This window comes from Equus przewalskii, chromosome 3 (assembly GCF_037783145.1).
Source record: "Equus przewalskii isolate Varuska chromosome 3, EquPr2, whole genome shotgun sequence".
In the NCBI taxonomy this organism is placed as follows: domain Eukaryota; kingdom Metazoa; phylum Chordata; class Mammalia; order Perissodactyla; family Equidae; genus Equus; species Equus przewalskii.
In genome coordinates, this window is record NC_091833.1 from 115,427,800 (window position 1) to 115,443,336 (window position 15,537).

Genomic DNA, 15,537 nt, shown 5'->3' on the forward strand with positions numbered 1-15,537 from the left:
CTCTTACTCTGGTGGGGGGACCATCCCAGTCGAAGTCCGTGGATCCCTGGGGGATGGGAGGCCAACCTTGTGAGGTGTGTATGTCCTCGTGAGTTAATGGGATGAATCTCAGAGGGCAGGCTGGGCACGCGGCAGGCCCTCCCTCCCGGTCAGTGTGGCTGTCTTCATCATCATCTTTGTCATTGTTGTGGTTATTAGATGGCAGCCAGTGAAGTGGGCGCTGCCCAGGACAGCTGTTGACACACAAAGTGGGCTCTTGTTTTCCAAAAGTGGGCCACAGGATCCAACCGAGGGGCAGTCCCAGACCACCCAAGGCGCGTGGCCCCTCCTCGGAGGGAGCCGAGCCGGGCCGCCCCGGGCTGACCCGCTGTCTCGTCTGCCTCTTTCCAGATCAGTTCCAGGTGGTGCCTCTGCAGTTTTCCAGGGCCCTGGACGCTCACAACCCCAACACCCCTGAGTGGAGAGAGGACGTCGGCCTGGTGGTCACCCGGCTCCTCTCCAAGGTGCCCCCAGCCCTCTAATGCCAGCGCCTCCCCGGTTCCCGCGGGGGCCCCAGGACCCCCAGATAAGGGGGATGGAGTGGGCCTTCCAGGAGACAGGGGCCCGCGTGGGCTGAACTTTGTGGGTTGAGGGAGGCGTATGGTCGGGAGCCCTGACATCTGGGAGGACGTTAGCCAGGGAGAGACCTGCTCAGCGTGGCCACGGTGTGAGGAATGGAGCAGAGGCGGCAGGCCTGGCAGAGTAGAGGCTGGTGTGGGGAGAGCAGGAGAGCTGGGCTGCAGGGGGCAGAGCAGGGCGCCGTAGGATTCGGGGCCATCCCCTTGGTGCACAGGGCTCAGGAATGGCTTGCAGGATGGGTGGCCAGGACTCGGACAGGCCAAGACGGGAGAGAGGGTGTTCCTGGGGGCCCCAGAGTGCGGAGGGAACCCGGAAGGCATGAGGACCAGAGCGGCTCGTCTGCGTCCCCACAGGAGACCGGCGTCCCCGAGGAGCTACTGGTGACCGTGGTGAGGCCAGGGCTGCCCACCTTGGCTGACCTGTACGTGCTCCTGCCCTCTCCGAGGCCCACGAGGAAGAGGAGCATCACCAGTGACAAGGTGTGTCCTGCGGCCACCAGCCCGGGTCCTCCCTGCACGGCCGAGGGTGTGCTGGCAATTCACGACAAGCCCCAAACCTCAGTGGCTCCACATTGCGTAAAGACTCCTTTCTCACCAATCACTGTCCGACTCTGGCAGCTGGCCCTCCCCTGCCTTGTGGCTTCACCCTCTGGGACCCACGTGGCCTCCAAGGTCACTGTGATGGGAGAGGGAGGGGGGGATGGAGGCCCCAGAACTGGACCACCTCCCAGGGAGGTACGTGCCACCTCCTCTCCCATTTCATTGGCTGGAGCTGGTCACATCATCCCAACCTACATGTTGGGGCCCCAGAGATGCAGGTGAGCAGCGTCTGGGGACAGTCAGGGCACGGGTTTCAGGACAGAGCAGAAATCAGCCCCTATCCAGTTAGAAACATTTGTATCACGCAGGACAGCTTCCAAATACGGCCCTCATCCAGGGCATAGAAGCCCTGCCACCTGACAGGCCTGGGACAGGCACTCAAAGATGACTCAGAGCCTCTTCCCTCCCTCGAGGGTGGCTCTAAACCTTTGACAAAAGCAGGCGTTGGAGCCATCCCTGGTGGCCTAGCAGTTAAAGTTTGGTGCGCTCTGCCTCAGTGGCCTGGGTTCAGTTCCCGGGCACAGAACCACGCTGCTCATCTGTCAGTAGCCATGCTGTGGCAGTGGCTCACACAGAAGAATTTACAACTGTACACAACCACGTCCCGGGCCTTTGGGGAGAAGAGCAAGAGGACAGAGGAAGACTGGCAACAGATGTTAGCTCAGAGCGAACCATTCCCAGCAAAGAAACACAAACAAAAACCGGACAATGACTAGAGCTGATGAGGGCGTGGAGGAAGGGAAGCCCCTGCACCGCGGGGCAGGCTGTAAATGTGGAAGACAGTCCGCTGGCCCCTCAGAAAGTTCCACACAGAGGACATGGCAGCTCCACCCCAGGTACGTGCCCAGGAGAACTGAAAACGCACGTCCACGCAAAACTTGCACACGGCCGTCCACAGCAGCCTCGCTCACAACAGCCCCAAGTGGAGACGACCCAGACGTCCCTCCACAGATGAATGAGCAGAATGTGGTCGGTCCAGAGAATGGAATATTGCTCAGCCATGAAGAGGAACGACGTGCTGACACGCTACAACATGGATGAACCTTGAAAGCATCCTCCTAAATGAGAGGAGCCAGCACAGCAGGTCACAGTGTGTGGCTCCATGTAGCTGGAACGTCCAGAATGATCCATAGAGACAGAAAGCAGATGAGGGGTTGCTGGGGGTGGGGGAGGGGGAGTGACGGCTGACAGGTATGGGGCTTCCTTTGGGATGATAGGAATGTTCTGGAATTAGATGGTGTGGTGGTTGCAGGACACAGGGAAGAACAGGAACGGGAACCCTACTGTGCGCCAGGTGCCTGCCAGCAAGCCCCCGCCCGTGTTTGTCACCGTCTCACGGATCCTGAAGGAATAGGAGCGTGCCTGTAGTCCACGGGCTGGCGGCCCTCCGGGCCACTGTCCTCTCCAGCCCCAACTGCGCCCACCCCTGACCCACCCCACGATCCAGCGACATGGCCTCCTGGATTTCCCTCCCCCAGGTGTGGGGTCACCCCCGGGCCTGGGTCACCACCTCGTCCTCTTCTTGGTGTTCTGCCTCCGAGAAGCCTCCCCTGACCACCGCTGGGGCTGGGGGCCTCCGGGAGCTCCCCGCGTTTCCCCTGCTTTACCGCATCCCGTGTCCGACTGGAAGAAGAGCCCTTCAGGGCGGGGCCGGTCTGGGTCGCGTGGGTCCATCAGAGGCTACTGGTGAAGCCGGCCGGGGGCTAGTGTCCCATTTTACAGACGTGGAGGCTGAGGCTCAGAGAGGCAGGGGGTCAGAGCGGCCCTCTGCCCAGCTCTCCCACCCCCTCTGGCGGGTTCCGGAAGACCCCTCCTCACTGTCCCCTCTGTGCTTGCAGAGACTCATGGCCATCCGGCAGGTGCTGAATGCACAGAAGATCAGCTTCCTCCTGCGGGGCGGGGTCCGCGTCCTGGTGGCTGTGAGGGACGTGGACACAGGTGAGAGGCCAGGAGCCTCCCCGGCCTGGTCTGAGCTCCCCTGCAGGGAGGGGTGGGCATGCGGCCAGGCCCTCAGACAGGGAAGGGGGACAGAGGGGCCCCGCAGCTGCCACGTACTCCTCCCAGCGGGGCCGTCGCCTGGATTAAACCCAGGTCAGAGCTAATGGCCTGGAACTCCTCTCTGAAGATGCTGCACAGAGCTCTGACTGTAATTTATGGAAACATTTGGGGGCTCAGATGATCTCTGCCCCTTGCCCCACCGTGGGTCTGTCCCCTCCAGTCAGGCGTGTCCCTTCCCCTCTTGGGCAGAAATCTGTGCAGAAGCTAGAGCTTCTCTCTGCTCTGTAAAGACGGCCCATTGGGAGACAGCGGGTTCACACCAGGGCAGCATAAATATGGACAGAGGGGTACTGTCCACTTTCCAGAAGGAAGGACCAGCCGCATTACACAGCGGGAGGCCCGGGGGCGCAGGGGTGGGGGTCCTCCAAGGCCCAGAGCTGAGCTCCTCGTCCTGCGTAGCCTGCCCGCCCCTCCCAGCTGCACCCAGAGAACCTGCCAGAGGACGTGACCCATCTCCCCCTGCAAGGAGGCTGCACGGTGCCCAGGCGCCCGCCGGGGACAGGCATGTGCCCATGCCGACCGCTGACCGGCTGCTTTACCTGCAGATTCCCAGAGGCCGGGAGGAGGCGGTGGCTACTGGGCGGTGGCGGTCCTCTTTGTCATCGGACTCTTTGCGGTGGGAGCCTTCATCCTCTACAAGTTCAAAAGGCAAGGCCACCTGGCCTCCCTCGGCAGGCCAAGCGTGATGGCAGGGCTGCGGGCTTTTAGGGGGCGCCTGGGAGGGGTATGAGTTTGTGCCTGCGGTGGGCTGCAGGGGCCGGTGCTCCTCTGGGCCCCCTCCCCGGTCCTGAGTCCCCTCAGTCCCGGAGGGAGACAGCTCACAGCCCAACGAGCGTCCCCCCCACCCCCACCATCGTTCCCTCTGGTCCACCCACATCAGAGGGAGGCCGCTGCCCACTGTACAGATGAGGAAACCCAGGCTCAGAGAGGTTAAGTAACGTGCCTGGGCCGCACAGCTGGGAAGCGAGGAGTGAGGAGTTGCCCAGGCCCGTCCCTCTGTCCCACGCTTCCTCCAGCACTGGTGCGTCCCCTCCCTCAGCAAGCGTGATTGAAAGCTGTCGTGTGCAGGTGCTCCGCTGGGAGAGCGCTCCAGGGTCCAGACGAGGAGGGGTTGGGGGCCTTTAACGGGGAACATTCAGGGCAGGAGTGGGCAGGGGCCTCCTGCTGAGGCTGGCAGGTCTGAGGAGTCTGGACTCACCTGGGTTCTGGGCCTGGGAACCGGCAAAATGACGGAGAGGTGTCAGCAGACTCGTTTCCTGCAAAAGGCGGCTTCGAGATGCGACCCTGTAGTTTCTCCCCAACTTGCCTGGTCAGCTCAGCGACCTCAGGGTCTCCCTGGTCAGGGTCACCCTCAGAGACAGTCTGAAGATACAGCTCACCCTTTCCTTCTTGTTGATCTGAAGCCAAGGGTCCATTGGTCCAGCCCCACCCTTGCCCCAGGCCCTGGACCCCACCTGACCCCTCTCTAGACCCCTCCCAGCTGGCCTTTGTGCACCTTGGGTCTTTTCAGTTGTAGTTAGGTGCACGCCCTTCCTCCTCCGTGCGGGACACTTGTCCAGGTACTGGGGATGCAGTGCTGACTGAGGCAGATGCAGCTCCTGCCCTCAGGGAGCTGTGTCCTTGCTGGGAGTGTGTCAGCAGCTTGTCACCTGCCTTGTGATTCCATTCCAACTGAAGGGGCCACCTGAGGTGCTCTGAGAGTGTGTAACAGGGACCTGAGCTGGTCTGGAGAATCTGGGAGGACTTCCCTGAGGAGGTGATTTCTGCATGGGGATCCTGAGGGATGTGTAGGAGTTTGCTGAGCAATGAGGCTGGACCCTTCCAGAGACTGTGGCCTCTCCTGATTTCTAAACTTGTAGAGGCACTGGTTTCCTGACAGGTCCACCTGGGTGTTCCACAGACACCTCGAATTCAAATCAAATCGGCATCCTTCCTCCCAAAAGCCCCTCCTGGGTGAAGGACATGGGCCTCTGCTGGGAGTCGAGACCAGGAATGCCACCTCCTGCCATCTGCTCCCTCCCCTCTGCCTGGACAACATTGCTTGATCCCCACAGCCCCCCTGGAATTTGTCAGCCAGGAAGTGGCATCGGGGCCCAGGATTTCCGGTACTGAAGCCAGGCCCCCTCCCTACCCTGAGGACAGAGCAGGTTGAAGTCGGTGTCCACAGAGCCCCAGGGGCCGTAACTCCGGGAATTCCCTGGGCTTGAGCAGAGGCCCCCTCACTGGCCGAGGCCCCTTCTGGGCCCCCGAGCAGCCCTGCCTTCGGATGGATGACAGGTGCCCGTGACCCAGCCAGGGACAGGCTCGCGCTCCCTCTGCCTCCGCGGCGATGCTGCATCTCCGTCCACGGCCGGCCTAGGCTTCTTCCCTTCCACCGCGAGCTGCCGACGGCTTTATTCGGATTGGCGCTGGGGTCCCACTGATGCCCGTTGCAGGAGTTTGTTCTCAGCCTCCAGGCTCTGCCCCCTCCTCCTGCCCCTGACGCCAGCCCCCCGCCTGCACGTCCACACGGGTGTCGGGCGGATTCCCACACTTGGGACAACGCAGGCCCGGCCCAGAGAGGGTCCAGAATGTACCCAGAAACACAGGCCCGCCTCCCACCCCCAGGGAGGGGCTTCCGGCTCCCCCAGCCTTCTCACTCTCCCCCCGCGGTTCAAAGCACTGCCGTATTCAGTTCCCTCAAAAAAGCCACGGAGCTGTGGCCGTGCCGGGTGGATGCTGGCCTGAGAGCCGCAGCTTCCTCACCTGTGCGATGGGCGCGCCGGTTCTCCTGGGGGTGTTGGGAGCAAGGGTCCTGTCAGCACCCCCTCTGCCATATGGGTGTGGGGGAGCCTGGGGTCCCGCGTACCTGCAGGGGCCAAACGAAGAAGGACAGGCTCCCAGCCATCTCTGCCCCTTCCGAGTCTCTGCGCTCGAGCGCCCTTCACACCGAGCGCACAGCCCTGTCCGAGCTGCCAGGCGACATGATCCTGCCCTGCCGCTGACCAGCTCTGCGGCTCGGGCCAGTCACTTCTCCTCCCTGAGCCTCAGTTTCCTCATCTGTCAAAGGGGACTAAGAAGCGGGGGATGGGAAAAGGAATGAAGAAGGAGGAGGAAGAAGGAGAGGCAGGGGAGGAGAAAGAAGAGTGGGAGGAAGTGGAGGGGGTGAGGAAGAATGGGGGAGGAGAGTGAAGGAGGCTGAGCAGGAGGGGAGAGGAGGGCAAGGAGGAGGATTGGGGAGGGGGTGGGGGGATGAGAAGCAGGACCACCAGCTCCGGCAGGCAGTCTCCTGTGCACTCTCCCCTCGTCACCCCGACCTGTTGAATGGAGACCTTCTGAGCACCGCCCAGGGCGGCCGGCTCCCATGGGGCGCGGGTGTGGGTGTCTTGAGAGCAGATGGAGAAGACCGGTGAGACGCCTCTCTGAGCCAGATGCGCTAGAGGCCGGTGGCTGGAGTCTCCCCAGCTCTTCCTCTTTCCGCTCGGCCTCAGTTTGGGTGCAGATGCTCCTTTGGGTTCTGTCCAAGCGTGCCAGCGGCACGGGAACTGCATGGGGAGCGGAGGGCAGGGCTGGCCCTTTAGCCCGTGGAAGGATGGAATCTGCTCTCTCTAAATTTCATCCTTCAGACCCCCGAGGCACAGACTGCAGCTCCCACAAAATGCCCCAGATTTGTTGCACACTGTGCAAAGGGTCCAGAAGGACCTGCCCCTGTGGCACCCAGAGGAGCAGAGAGGGAGGAGGAGGAAGAGGGGGACCTGGAGCCCAGCCGGCGCCCCAAAGAGAGGCCAGGGTGTAAGAGCCGGCCTGGCGCCTGGCACACAGGGCTTCTCACTGGATTAATCATGCCGTTGGGGGAGGGGTTGCCGTGGAAACAGTGGAGCACAGTGATGGGGTCCAGCGTGCTCCCCAGAGTGCTTGGCCCACCCGGGAGGAGAGCAGAACAGCTCAGAGTGGGCAGCAGAGAGAAATGCCCAGTCCACCTGCAGCCATCCTGGGCTTTAAGCCGCAGCACAGCCTGTGGGAGCCCAGGGAGGGTGGCTCCGTTCCTGGCCAGTGTGGCGGTCAGCAAGGGCTGGGCTCGGCTGCTGTGACAAACAGCCCCAAAGTCTCAGAGACTCACAGCCACCAAAGGTTGGTTTCTCATTCTCATTGAGTTCACCGGGGCTGGCAGGGGCGTGTGCCTCGCCACATGCGCCTAGAAGGACAGAGTGGGGCCGTTTGTTCTGGAGAGACTCAAGTCGGCATTCACATGTTCCAGCCTGCAAGCAACACACGCCACCTTTGCTCACCCTCAGTGGACAGAGCTGGTCACACAGTCCAGCCCACCCAGGGGCCTGGACGTGCGCCTGCCACCTGAAGCTTCCCGAGGCCTGGCAGCACGCGGTCGGCAGCGTCTGAGAAAGCCGCTCTCCTGCTGAATCTCGGTTCCGTCTGTGGACCGGGACCGGGCCATTTCGGAGCTTTGCTGGGACTAACTGGGGAAATGAACACGAGGGAGCTGGGCCCAGGCCCAGTGGAGGCTCAGGCAGCTGTGCCTGCGCTCTCCTCTCCTGCCCCTGGAGGAATGGGAAAGCGAGGACAGCACAGCCTGGGAACCTGCGTGGTGCCCAGCAGGCCCCTCTTGGAGCCGGGTCGGCACTGTGTGTGGCATGGAATGCATGCCCTCCAAGCCCGTCAGAGCCCAGGATGCTGCTGTCCCAGAGAAGCTGGGCTATGGGGAAATGAGAGAGGGAAATGCCGTCTCCTGCAGTGCACCCCGGTCTAGTCACAAGGAGCACCCCAGTGCTGGGGCAGAGGGAACCCAGGGCTGCAGGAGCTAACTAACGGGAGGGAGGGCTTCCTGGAAGAGGCGGCTTGGTGCAGACATGGGGCGGTAGATGAGACCCAGGAGCATTGTGTGCACCACACGTGGGGGTGGTCTGGGGCCCAGCTGTGGGCTTCTGGTGGCAGGCGGCCTGGGCGGTGGCCTCAGCCCCCGCCTCTGTCCTGCAGGAAACGCCCCGGCAGGACCGTGTACGCCCAGATGCACAACGAGAAAGAGCAGGAGATGACGAGCCCTGTGAGCCACAGCCAGGGCGCGCAGAGCCCCATCCAGGGTGAGGGGTTTATAGACGGCGATCTGGACTCGCAGACTCTAGGTAACGCCCGCCCCGAAAACCCGCCTCCCCACCCTCCCCAGCCACCCCCTTCCCAGCCGCCTCGATGGGCACAGTGCACAGGACCCAGGGCCAGGCAGGGCGTGGTGGTTGTCCCTCCCTCTGACAAGGTGATGACAGGAGCCTTGGGCTGCCCAGGGACTGTCAGGACCCGTGGACACTGGCACATCACGTCCAGCGGCCCCCGAAGGCCCGGTCCGGCCCTCAGAGGGTGGGGCAGGACAGACGGAGGGCTGAGGTCCACAGGGGAGCCGGCTGTTCTTAGGATGTCGGGGGCCTCTCCCCAGAGCACCCCTCAACACTCCCAGACCTCTTGCTCCCCGGAAGTGATGATTTCGTGGCCATCGCGCACACGGACATAACCACCTGTGCACAGCACTTTACAGTTTACAAAGTGTCCTTGTGACCGTGCCCAACGGGGAGCATCCCAGGGCCCCCCGGCTGGACAGCCAAAGCCTCGACTCAGTATGTCGCAGCATGGTTTATCACCGCTTCCTCCATGGTTGTGGGGCTGACCGGGCCCAGGCAGGTGGTCCTCTCAGGGTCGCAGCCGAGGATCATCTCACTCCCCGCTCGGGCGTGTGGCAGCTAAGGGGCCATCAGCCAAGCCCTCGGCTGGGGCCGTCCCCTGACCGCCTGCCATGGCCCCTCTGTGTGGCTTGGGCTTCCTCCCCACGTGGCGGCCGAGTCGCCAGAGCAGCCAGAGAGGACAGCCAGCCAGCGGCCACCGCACCGCCACCCACGACAGGCCCCACGGTCCTGCTCAGTCACTAAGTCTGTCCATCCTCAGGGGGAGGGGACACGGACTCGGCCCCCGGTGGGGGAGGGCCAGGCCACGCTGGGCGAGGAGCAGGATAGGACCCAGCTCAGGTGCACAGTACAGCCCCTCCTTTCGACAAGTGGGGAAACCGAGGCTCCAGGAGGAGCCTCTGAGGTTGGCGGTTGGAGCCTGTGCTGATGGGCTGGGACCCCACTCGGCCGCGTCTGTGAGCACCCGCCAGGGATCCCAGCTGTGCCCTGTGTTCCGGGGTTCCTGTCCCTTCACCGAGCGCAGGGGTGGGCACCTCTTCAGAGCTGAGGACGTCGAGGCAAGAGATGAGCTTCCCTGGGCCACAGCCGGTGGGGGGCCAGACCTCGGAGTCACCTCATCCCTCCCAGAACAGTTCCCCTCTGTCCCTCGTTCCACACGGACCAGCCCCACCTCCCCAGACGAGCAGCCACGCAGAGAGTGGCGCGAGGGAGCCCCATGAGCGTGTCCTTGTCATCTCGGCTGCTGACATCATTGTTGTGACTGTTCTCTCACACGCTGTAGCTGGTTATCCTCAGAACCATGAGAAGAAGAAATCGTTGTCTTCACTTTTTAAGTGCTTGAAAGTGAGGCTCAGAGAGGTGAAGTCACTCTCCCAGGACAGCACAGCCGACAAGTGGCTGACCTTGAATCCAAACCCAGGTCGCTCCTTGTCCTCCTCCCTTTCTCCAGCTCCCCATCCTTGGTGGGGGTCCCTCACTGTGTGCACAACAGGCCCCATCTCGCCCACACCCTCTGGACAGATGTGCTCATGCACACAGATGTGTCTGCAGCCTCCAGGGACATGATAATAAGCACTTTAATTTCCTGAGTGCTCGCCCCGTGCTGGGCTCAGTGCTTCCGGACGTAGTCTGACCCCCGTGAGGCGGGTACCGGTAGTGTGTCCATTTGATAGACAAGAACGCAGGTTCAGAGGGGTCACTCCACGCCCCAGCTCACTTAGCTGATGAGAGGCGGAGCTGCATTCCAGCCCAGCTCTGAGGCTCAGAGCCTGTGGGCTCGCACCGCTGCAGCCGCCCAGCTTGGGGAGAGCACCCCACAACCCAAAGACTGCCTCCGCCAGGGCCCTCCCCGCCAGGGCTTGGGGCTCCATGCTGCCCCGACACGGCCCGGCCTCCACCTCCGTGCAGGTGACAGAGGTGGCTGCAGAGGCTCAAGTGACCCCCGGCTTCCCAAGCTTGGAGGGAGGGTGTGGGTGTCCCGGGAAGACGAGAGCTTGGCTCCCGCCTCTGGCGGTGGTCTGCCGTCAAGCCCTGAGAACACAGCCGTGTAAGAATAATAGCTCTTGCAGTCGAGCGCGTGGGAGGCGCCAGGCACCGCGCGGGTACATCAGGTGTGCTTTTCCTATGGTGCCCGCTACGACCCCTTCTGCAAGGCACTGTGATCATCCCCATGCTACAGATGACAAAACCGAGGCCAGGGGGTGACCGACCTTGAAGGTCTCACACAGTCGGCTGGGCTCATAGCCCCACGCGCCTGCGGCCTAGCTGGACTGAGGAGCCCTCGGTCACTTTTTCCACTCTGTGCCCGTGAGGTGGGGGAGGGACAGCTCGCAGGAGCAGCTCCAGGTCCCCCAGCTCCTTTCCCCGGGCCAGGCCTCTGTCCCTTGGTGTCACCTCGTGGCCCCCAGGACTGCCAACCAGCCCCCGCGTTTCTGACCAAGCTGTGGCCTTCTCTCCTGCCGCCTCGGCCTCGCCGCCCGTGCCCTGCAGCGTCCCCCGCCAGGAGGGGACACCGCCCCTCCTGCATCCCCCTGCTGCCAGTGCCAGGGCCCGCCCCGCTGCAGGTCAGTGGGCAGTGGGAGGTCCCATGGGGTCCGCCGTTTGCGCCGGCACCGGGAGAACCCATGCCCAGTCACCCCCCAGGAAACAAGGACCCCCACCACCTCCGCACGGCGCCCAGGCACGACCTGCACGGCTGAAGGACCCTCGGGACGCCCACTGCACGTTGACTCCGTGGCCGCGGCTGAGGCCACCTGTCCTGCATGGCCCTCCATCTCTTTGCCCTGTGCAGCCCGTGGGCCTGAGCTCATGGGCGTCTCTCTGTCTCCTAGGGAACCACTCTGGTGTGGTCCTGAGCATCAACTCGAGAGAGATGCACAGCTACCTGGTGAGCTGATGCCGATGGAGGCCCGTGCCCAGAACACTCTCCTGTCTGTCGTTTCACCCCCCATGGAGGGCACAGAACCACAAACGCAGCCGGCACCGGAGCTGGGCCGAGCGTCCCCCCAGAGACCTGTGGAAAAGCCACCTTCTCGGGCCATGCCCACCCAAGGCGACAGATGCCCCTCCCTGTGTTCGGTTCAAGCCCGCCCACCCCACAGGACACACGGGCCTGCCGACCCCCGCCCTCCCTGGACACCAGGGCCACTCACCGCCTGCCGCCCCTGCCTGACTCTGGGCACTTCGTGTGCCTGGACCCCACGCAGCTACCCAGCGGCTCCACGCCTGCCGCCCAGCTCGAGGCCTGACTTCTTGGGCCGAGGCTGGTCCCCCAGAGACCGGGGAGGTAAGCCTGCCCGGCCGCCCGAGCTCCCAGAACTGCAGACACACTCAGTCGCTCTGCACAGGGACGCTGCACTGGGACACTGCACAGGGACGTGGGGTCCTTCCTGACTTGCTTTCGTCTCCAGACCTGCCCCAAGGGAGGGAGCTCCTGCCTCCACGGCTGCCCCTCTGCAGGGGGTCCACCCCCTCCAGCATCGGCAAGTCTGCGACCCAGGCCCCACGCCCATCCCAGGCCCTCCCAACACCACCCTCCATGCCTCCCGCTGTCCCTCCTCTGCTAAAGTGGGGATCGTGTAAATACCTCTCTAGGTAGCTGTTTGCATTTGGGGGTTTGTTCAACTTTCGAAAGCTGTCTGGGTTGCTTGGTCAGAGCCCCATTCTCGGGAGCCCCTTTTCCAGAAGGCCCAGGGCTGCTTCTCTGCCTCTCCTGGCACCATTCTCCCCGTGGGGCGAAAGCTTTCCCCGGCTTCCCCGAGGGATCCACAGGGGCCCCCCCGGGGTCCAGTGCCTGCATTGCTGCAGCCAGCCAGCAGGCGGCGCCCTCCTGCACGCCTTCCCAGCGCCCGGCGGGACAGCCCGGAGATGCACCAAGTGTCCCAGCTTCCTTATAGCTTAAGGGACCAATGTGAAAACCCAGGAACCAGCAGATGTTTAGGATGCCAGAGCCAGAAGGGCCATCCAGCAGTGTGCCCCTCATTTTGAAGATGGAGAAACTGAGGCCAAAGGAGAGGGTGACTTTCCCAAGGTCACACAGCAAGATGGTAGCAGAGGTGTCCCGGGAACCAGCCCCCTGCTCCCCATGCAGTGTGGTCCACTCAGTCACCGATGCCCAGAACCAGGGATGCTAGCTGAAGTCTACACACATGAGTACATGGGGGAGGTTGTCCCCTTTTGCCTTGAAACCGGAAGGCAGTATCCCCTCCCCTCCTCCCCATCCTTCTCACCGCCCCCCCCCCGCCCCCCGCCCCCCGCCCCGGGCGGGGTCTTCAGGGGGCAGGGCCTTTCCCTCCAAGGGGAGGAGCACGGAGCCAGGCCAGGAAGCGCTGGCAGGTGGTGAGTCCACGATGAGGCCCGGGGGCATGAGCCCATTTGCCCTGGAAAAGAAGCTCAGCCTGCAGGAGGGGGGCCTAGGGATGGCCCTTCACACCCAGAACAGCCCCCGGCTCACGGGGGCCCCTCAGTCTTTGTGGGTGACCCCAGCGCCCTCATGTCACAAACGGGCACTCTGAGACCACAGGGAGGAAGGGGTCACTGTGGGTTACACGGCCAGGCTGGGGAGGCGTCCTTCTCCCGGCCCCGCCTGCCCACGGGCTGGGGCTCCTGGCTACCACCTCAGAGGTCACCCTGCAAGTGGTCGTCCAGCCCCTCCTGGGGGAAGGGCGGGCCAGGGCCCCAGGCCACGGACCTGGCGAAGTTGGTGTGGGAAGACGCTGGGATTCTGGGGACCTTTGCCCCCAGCCTGCTTGCAGTCCCAAAGACACCTCAGGGGGCCCTGCGTCCTGCCATCCCCACCCGGCCTGTCCTGTGAGGGTCAGACACACAGGGGCCAACACTGGTCAGCACCGTGCAGGTCCAAGGTCAGGGTCAGCATGGAGCCCCTGGACGCAGCCCCCAGCTCATCAGTGCCTGCAGGTCCCCTCGTGACCCCTCAACTTCTTCTCTCCGCTGTTTGGGTAGGGTTTTTTTTCCCCTTAGTTATTTGTGTTTTTCTTGTATCTTATGTTATTTCTATTATGAGTGTTTTGGGTGTGTGGGCCCAAGAAGCTGGGAATAAGTTGGCACCTGCTAGAACCTTCTACTTTCCATCCGCATAACGTGTAGACCGACGTGCAGGGCTGTGGGTCATCTGGCTAGACACTGAGGCTCTCTGTAACTGATGGCCAGGTCTATACAGGCGCCGGAACGGGAGGCGACCTGCCGTGGGCAGCCCCGTCTCGCTCAACCAGACTGTGCCCGTACTTGGCATATGCACTTAACAAAGACGCGAGAAATTCTTTCTTATTTTTCCTTTTTAAAAATCAATAAATCATTTGTGATGCTTTTAACAAAGATTAAATGAATATGATCAGCTTTTGTCTTATTATGAAGCTATTTTTCAACATTTACCTAGATACACGCGCACACACACCGGCCCCTAGAATGGTGGTCCCAGAGGCAGCATGGCCAGGGCCCCGAGCGAGGAACCAGGAGGTGTTCCTGACCCTGGGGGCGAATGCTGTGACATTAACCTTCTCAGTCACGCGGAACCTGCCACCGGCAAAGCCGTAATGTCACCCTGTCGGCTTTCAAAGTCCTCACACAGGTGTGGGCTCGCTGCCTCCTGCCAAGGCCGGCAGAAGGGCCCAGAAGCATCAGCCTGTTTCCAGATGAGGAGCAGAGGCCGGGGGTTGAGGGCCTGGGAGTGCCCGGCCGACAGAGCGCGCACGGAGCCGGATGCCGTCTCTTCGTCTCTGCAGGCCCTTCGGCGTGGTCCTTGAGTTCGTGGAGGGAGGCCGGACTCGTGATGTGGGTCCATGCTCTGGCCTCAAAAACCGCCTTTACTTCCCCTGGTGGCTGGGTGTCCACGACATCTGAAATTTCAGCTGTGCGGTCCTCTCCAGAAGGCTCTTATTTCTGATCCTCCGTGGTCACAGGTGGGGACAAAGAAATACGCACGGACACACTTCACACGCGTGTGCATTTGCCAGTGGCTCCCAACCCACTTCCAGAGGGAGATGAGGCTGGAGCTGCGTCGTGGCGGCTCCAGGAGGACAAGAGGCCCCACCGGGAGCTGACAGCGCCACGAGGAGGCCCCCCGGGAACACCTGCCCTGGACACAGAAAGCTCGCAGGCAAAATATTTTCAGTGGCTTAATAAAAACATGAGGCATTCTTTTCACCAGAGGGACCGGTGACGATTCCACTTCTGGCTTCACACTTTGTGTCTGAGAAGGATGTCACATGCCCATGCAGGCTTACCGGGTGGCACTCGGAAGCCGCCCCAGCTGTGATGGTTGACATGCATCCTCCGTGGCCCTTGCGGGGGAATAAAGCAGACAGGTCTCGGGAGGTGGAGACTGGAACAATGTCCCTATGCTTGTGCACACTCACACATTCACACTCACATTCACAGGCATACACACACACACTCACTCTCATGCACATATTCTCACCCACACACACCCCTTCTCTGTGCCATCAAGCACCCTCGTGGAGTTCAGCATCAGCATCCTCAAAAACTTCCCCCCAGATCTCCTGCCCTTTGAACGGGGACCAGGCTCTGGGCTGGGCGCTGGGCTGGAGCAATAAGTGACTGACACAGAGCTGCTGGACGTCGAAGGAGACCCCGGGGGGACCACAGGATTCAACAGGGAGGTGTGGGGGGGCACACAGTGGCCGCGACCCAATCTTCCGTAAGAGGCCGTGTTGGAGCTGGGCCAGCAGCTGAGCAGAAGGAGGGGTGAAGCAGTGCAGGGGTGGGGCCGTCTCCGGCAGGGGGCCTGTGCGGAGGCCGGAGAGGGGCACACGTGTGTGTGTGTGTGTGTGAGCAAATGTGAGTGCCTTTGTGTGCCTGTGTCTATGTGTGTGTGGCTGTGGCCATGTGTGTGTGCCTGTGTCTGTGTGTGTGTGTCTGTGCGCGCAGACAGACAGAGACAGACAGGGGGAGCAGGAGCGCACCCCGACTGCGCCCTGGAGAGCTTCGGGGCCTGGCGCTCCCCTCCAAGCTCTCACTGTGGGACCCCGGAGGCTGTGAGCATCCAAGTCTGCTGTGTGCGCTTCTGTCCCCACTTCAGGGTCAGGGCTCCATGGGGCTTCTCCCTGGACAGGCTGACG

General features: G+C 62.6%; 1 protein-coding gene across 2 annotated transcripts in view; it reads left to right on the forward strand.

The window, feature by feature from the left end:
* Positions 1-13,774, forward strand: part of SORCS2 (sortilin related VPS10 domain containing receptor 2) — a 485,786-nt gene extending 472,012 nt beyond the window's left edge. The window contains exons 22-28 of one of the 2 annotated variants that reach the window (XM_070613348.1): positions 391-503; positions 972-1,097; positions 3,056-3,155; positions 3,821-3,923; positions 8,247-8,392; positions 10,931-11,004; positions 11,272-13,774. In XM_070613348.1, coding sequence (XP_070469449.1) covers positions 391-503; positions 972-1,097; positions 3,056-3,155; positions 3,821-3,923; positions 8,247-8,392; positions 10,931-11,004; positions 11,272-11,295 — 686 coding nt within the window. In that variant the 3' untranslated portion in view covers positions 11,296-13,774. The remainder of the gene's footprint in view (positions 1-390; positions 504-971; positions 1,098-3,055; positions 3,156-3,820; positions 3,924-8,246; positions 8,393-10,930; positions 11,005-11,271) is intronic. The other variant, XM_070613347.1, reaches the window with a different exon arrangement.
* Positions 13,775-15,537: the final 1,763 nt, after the last annotated feature.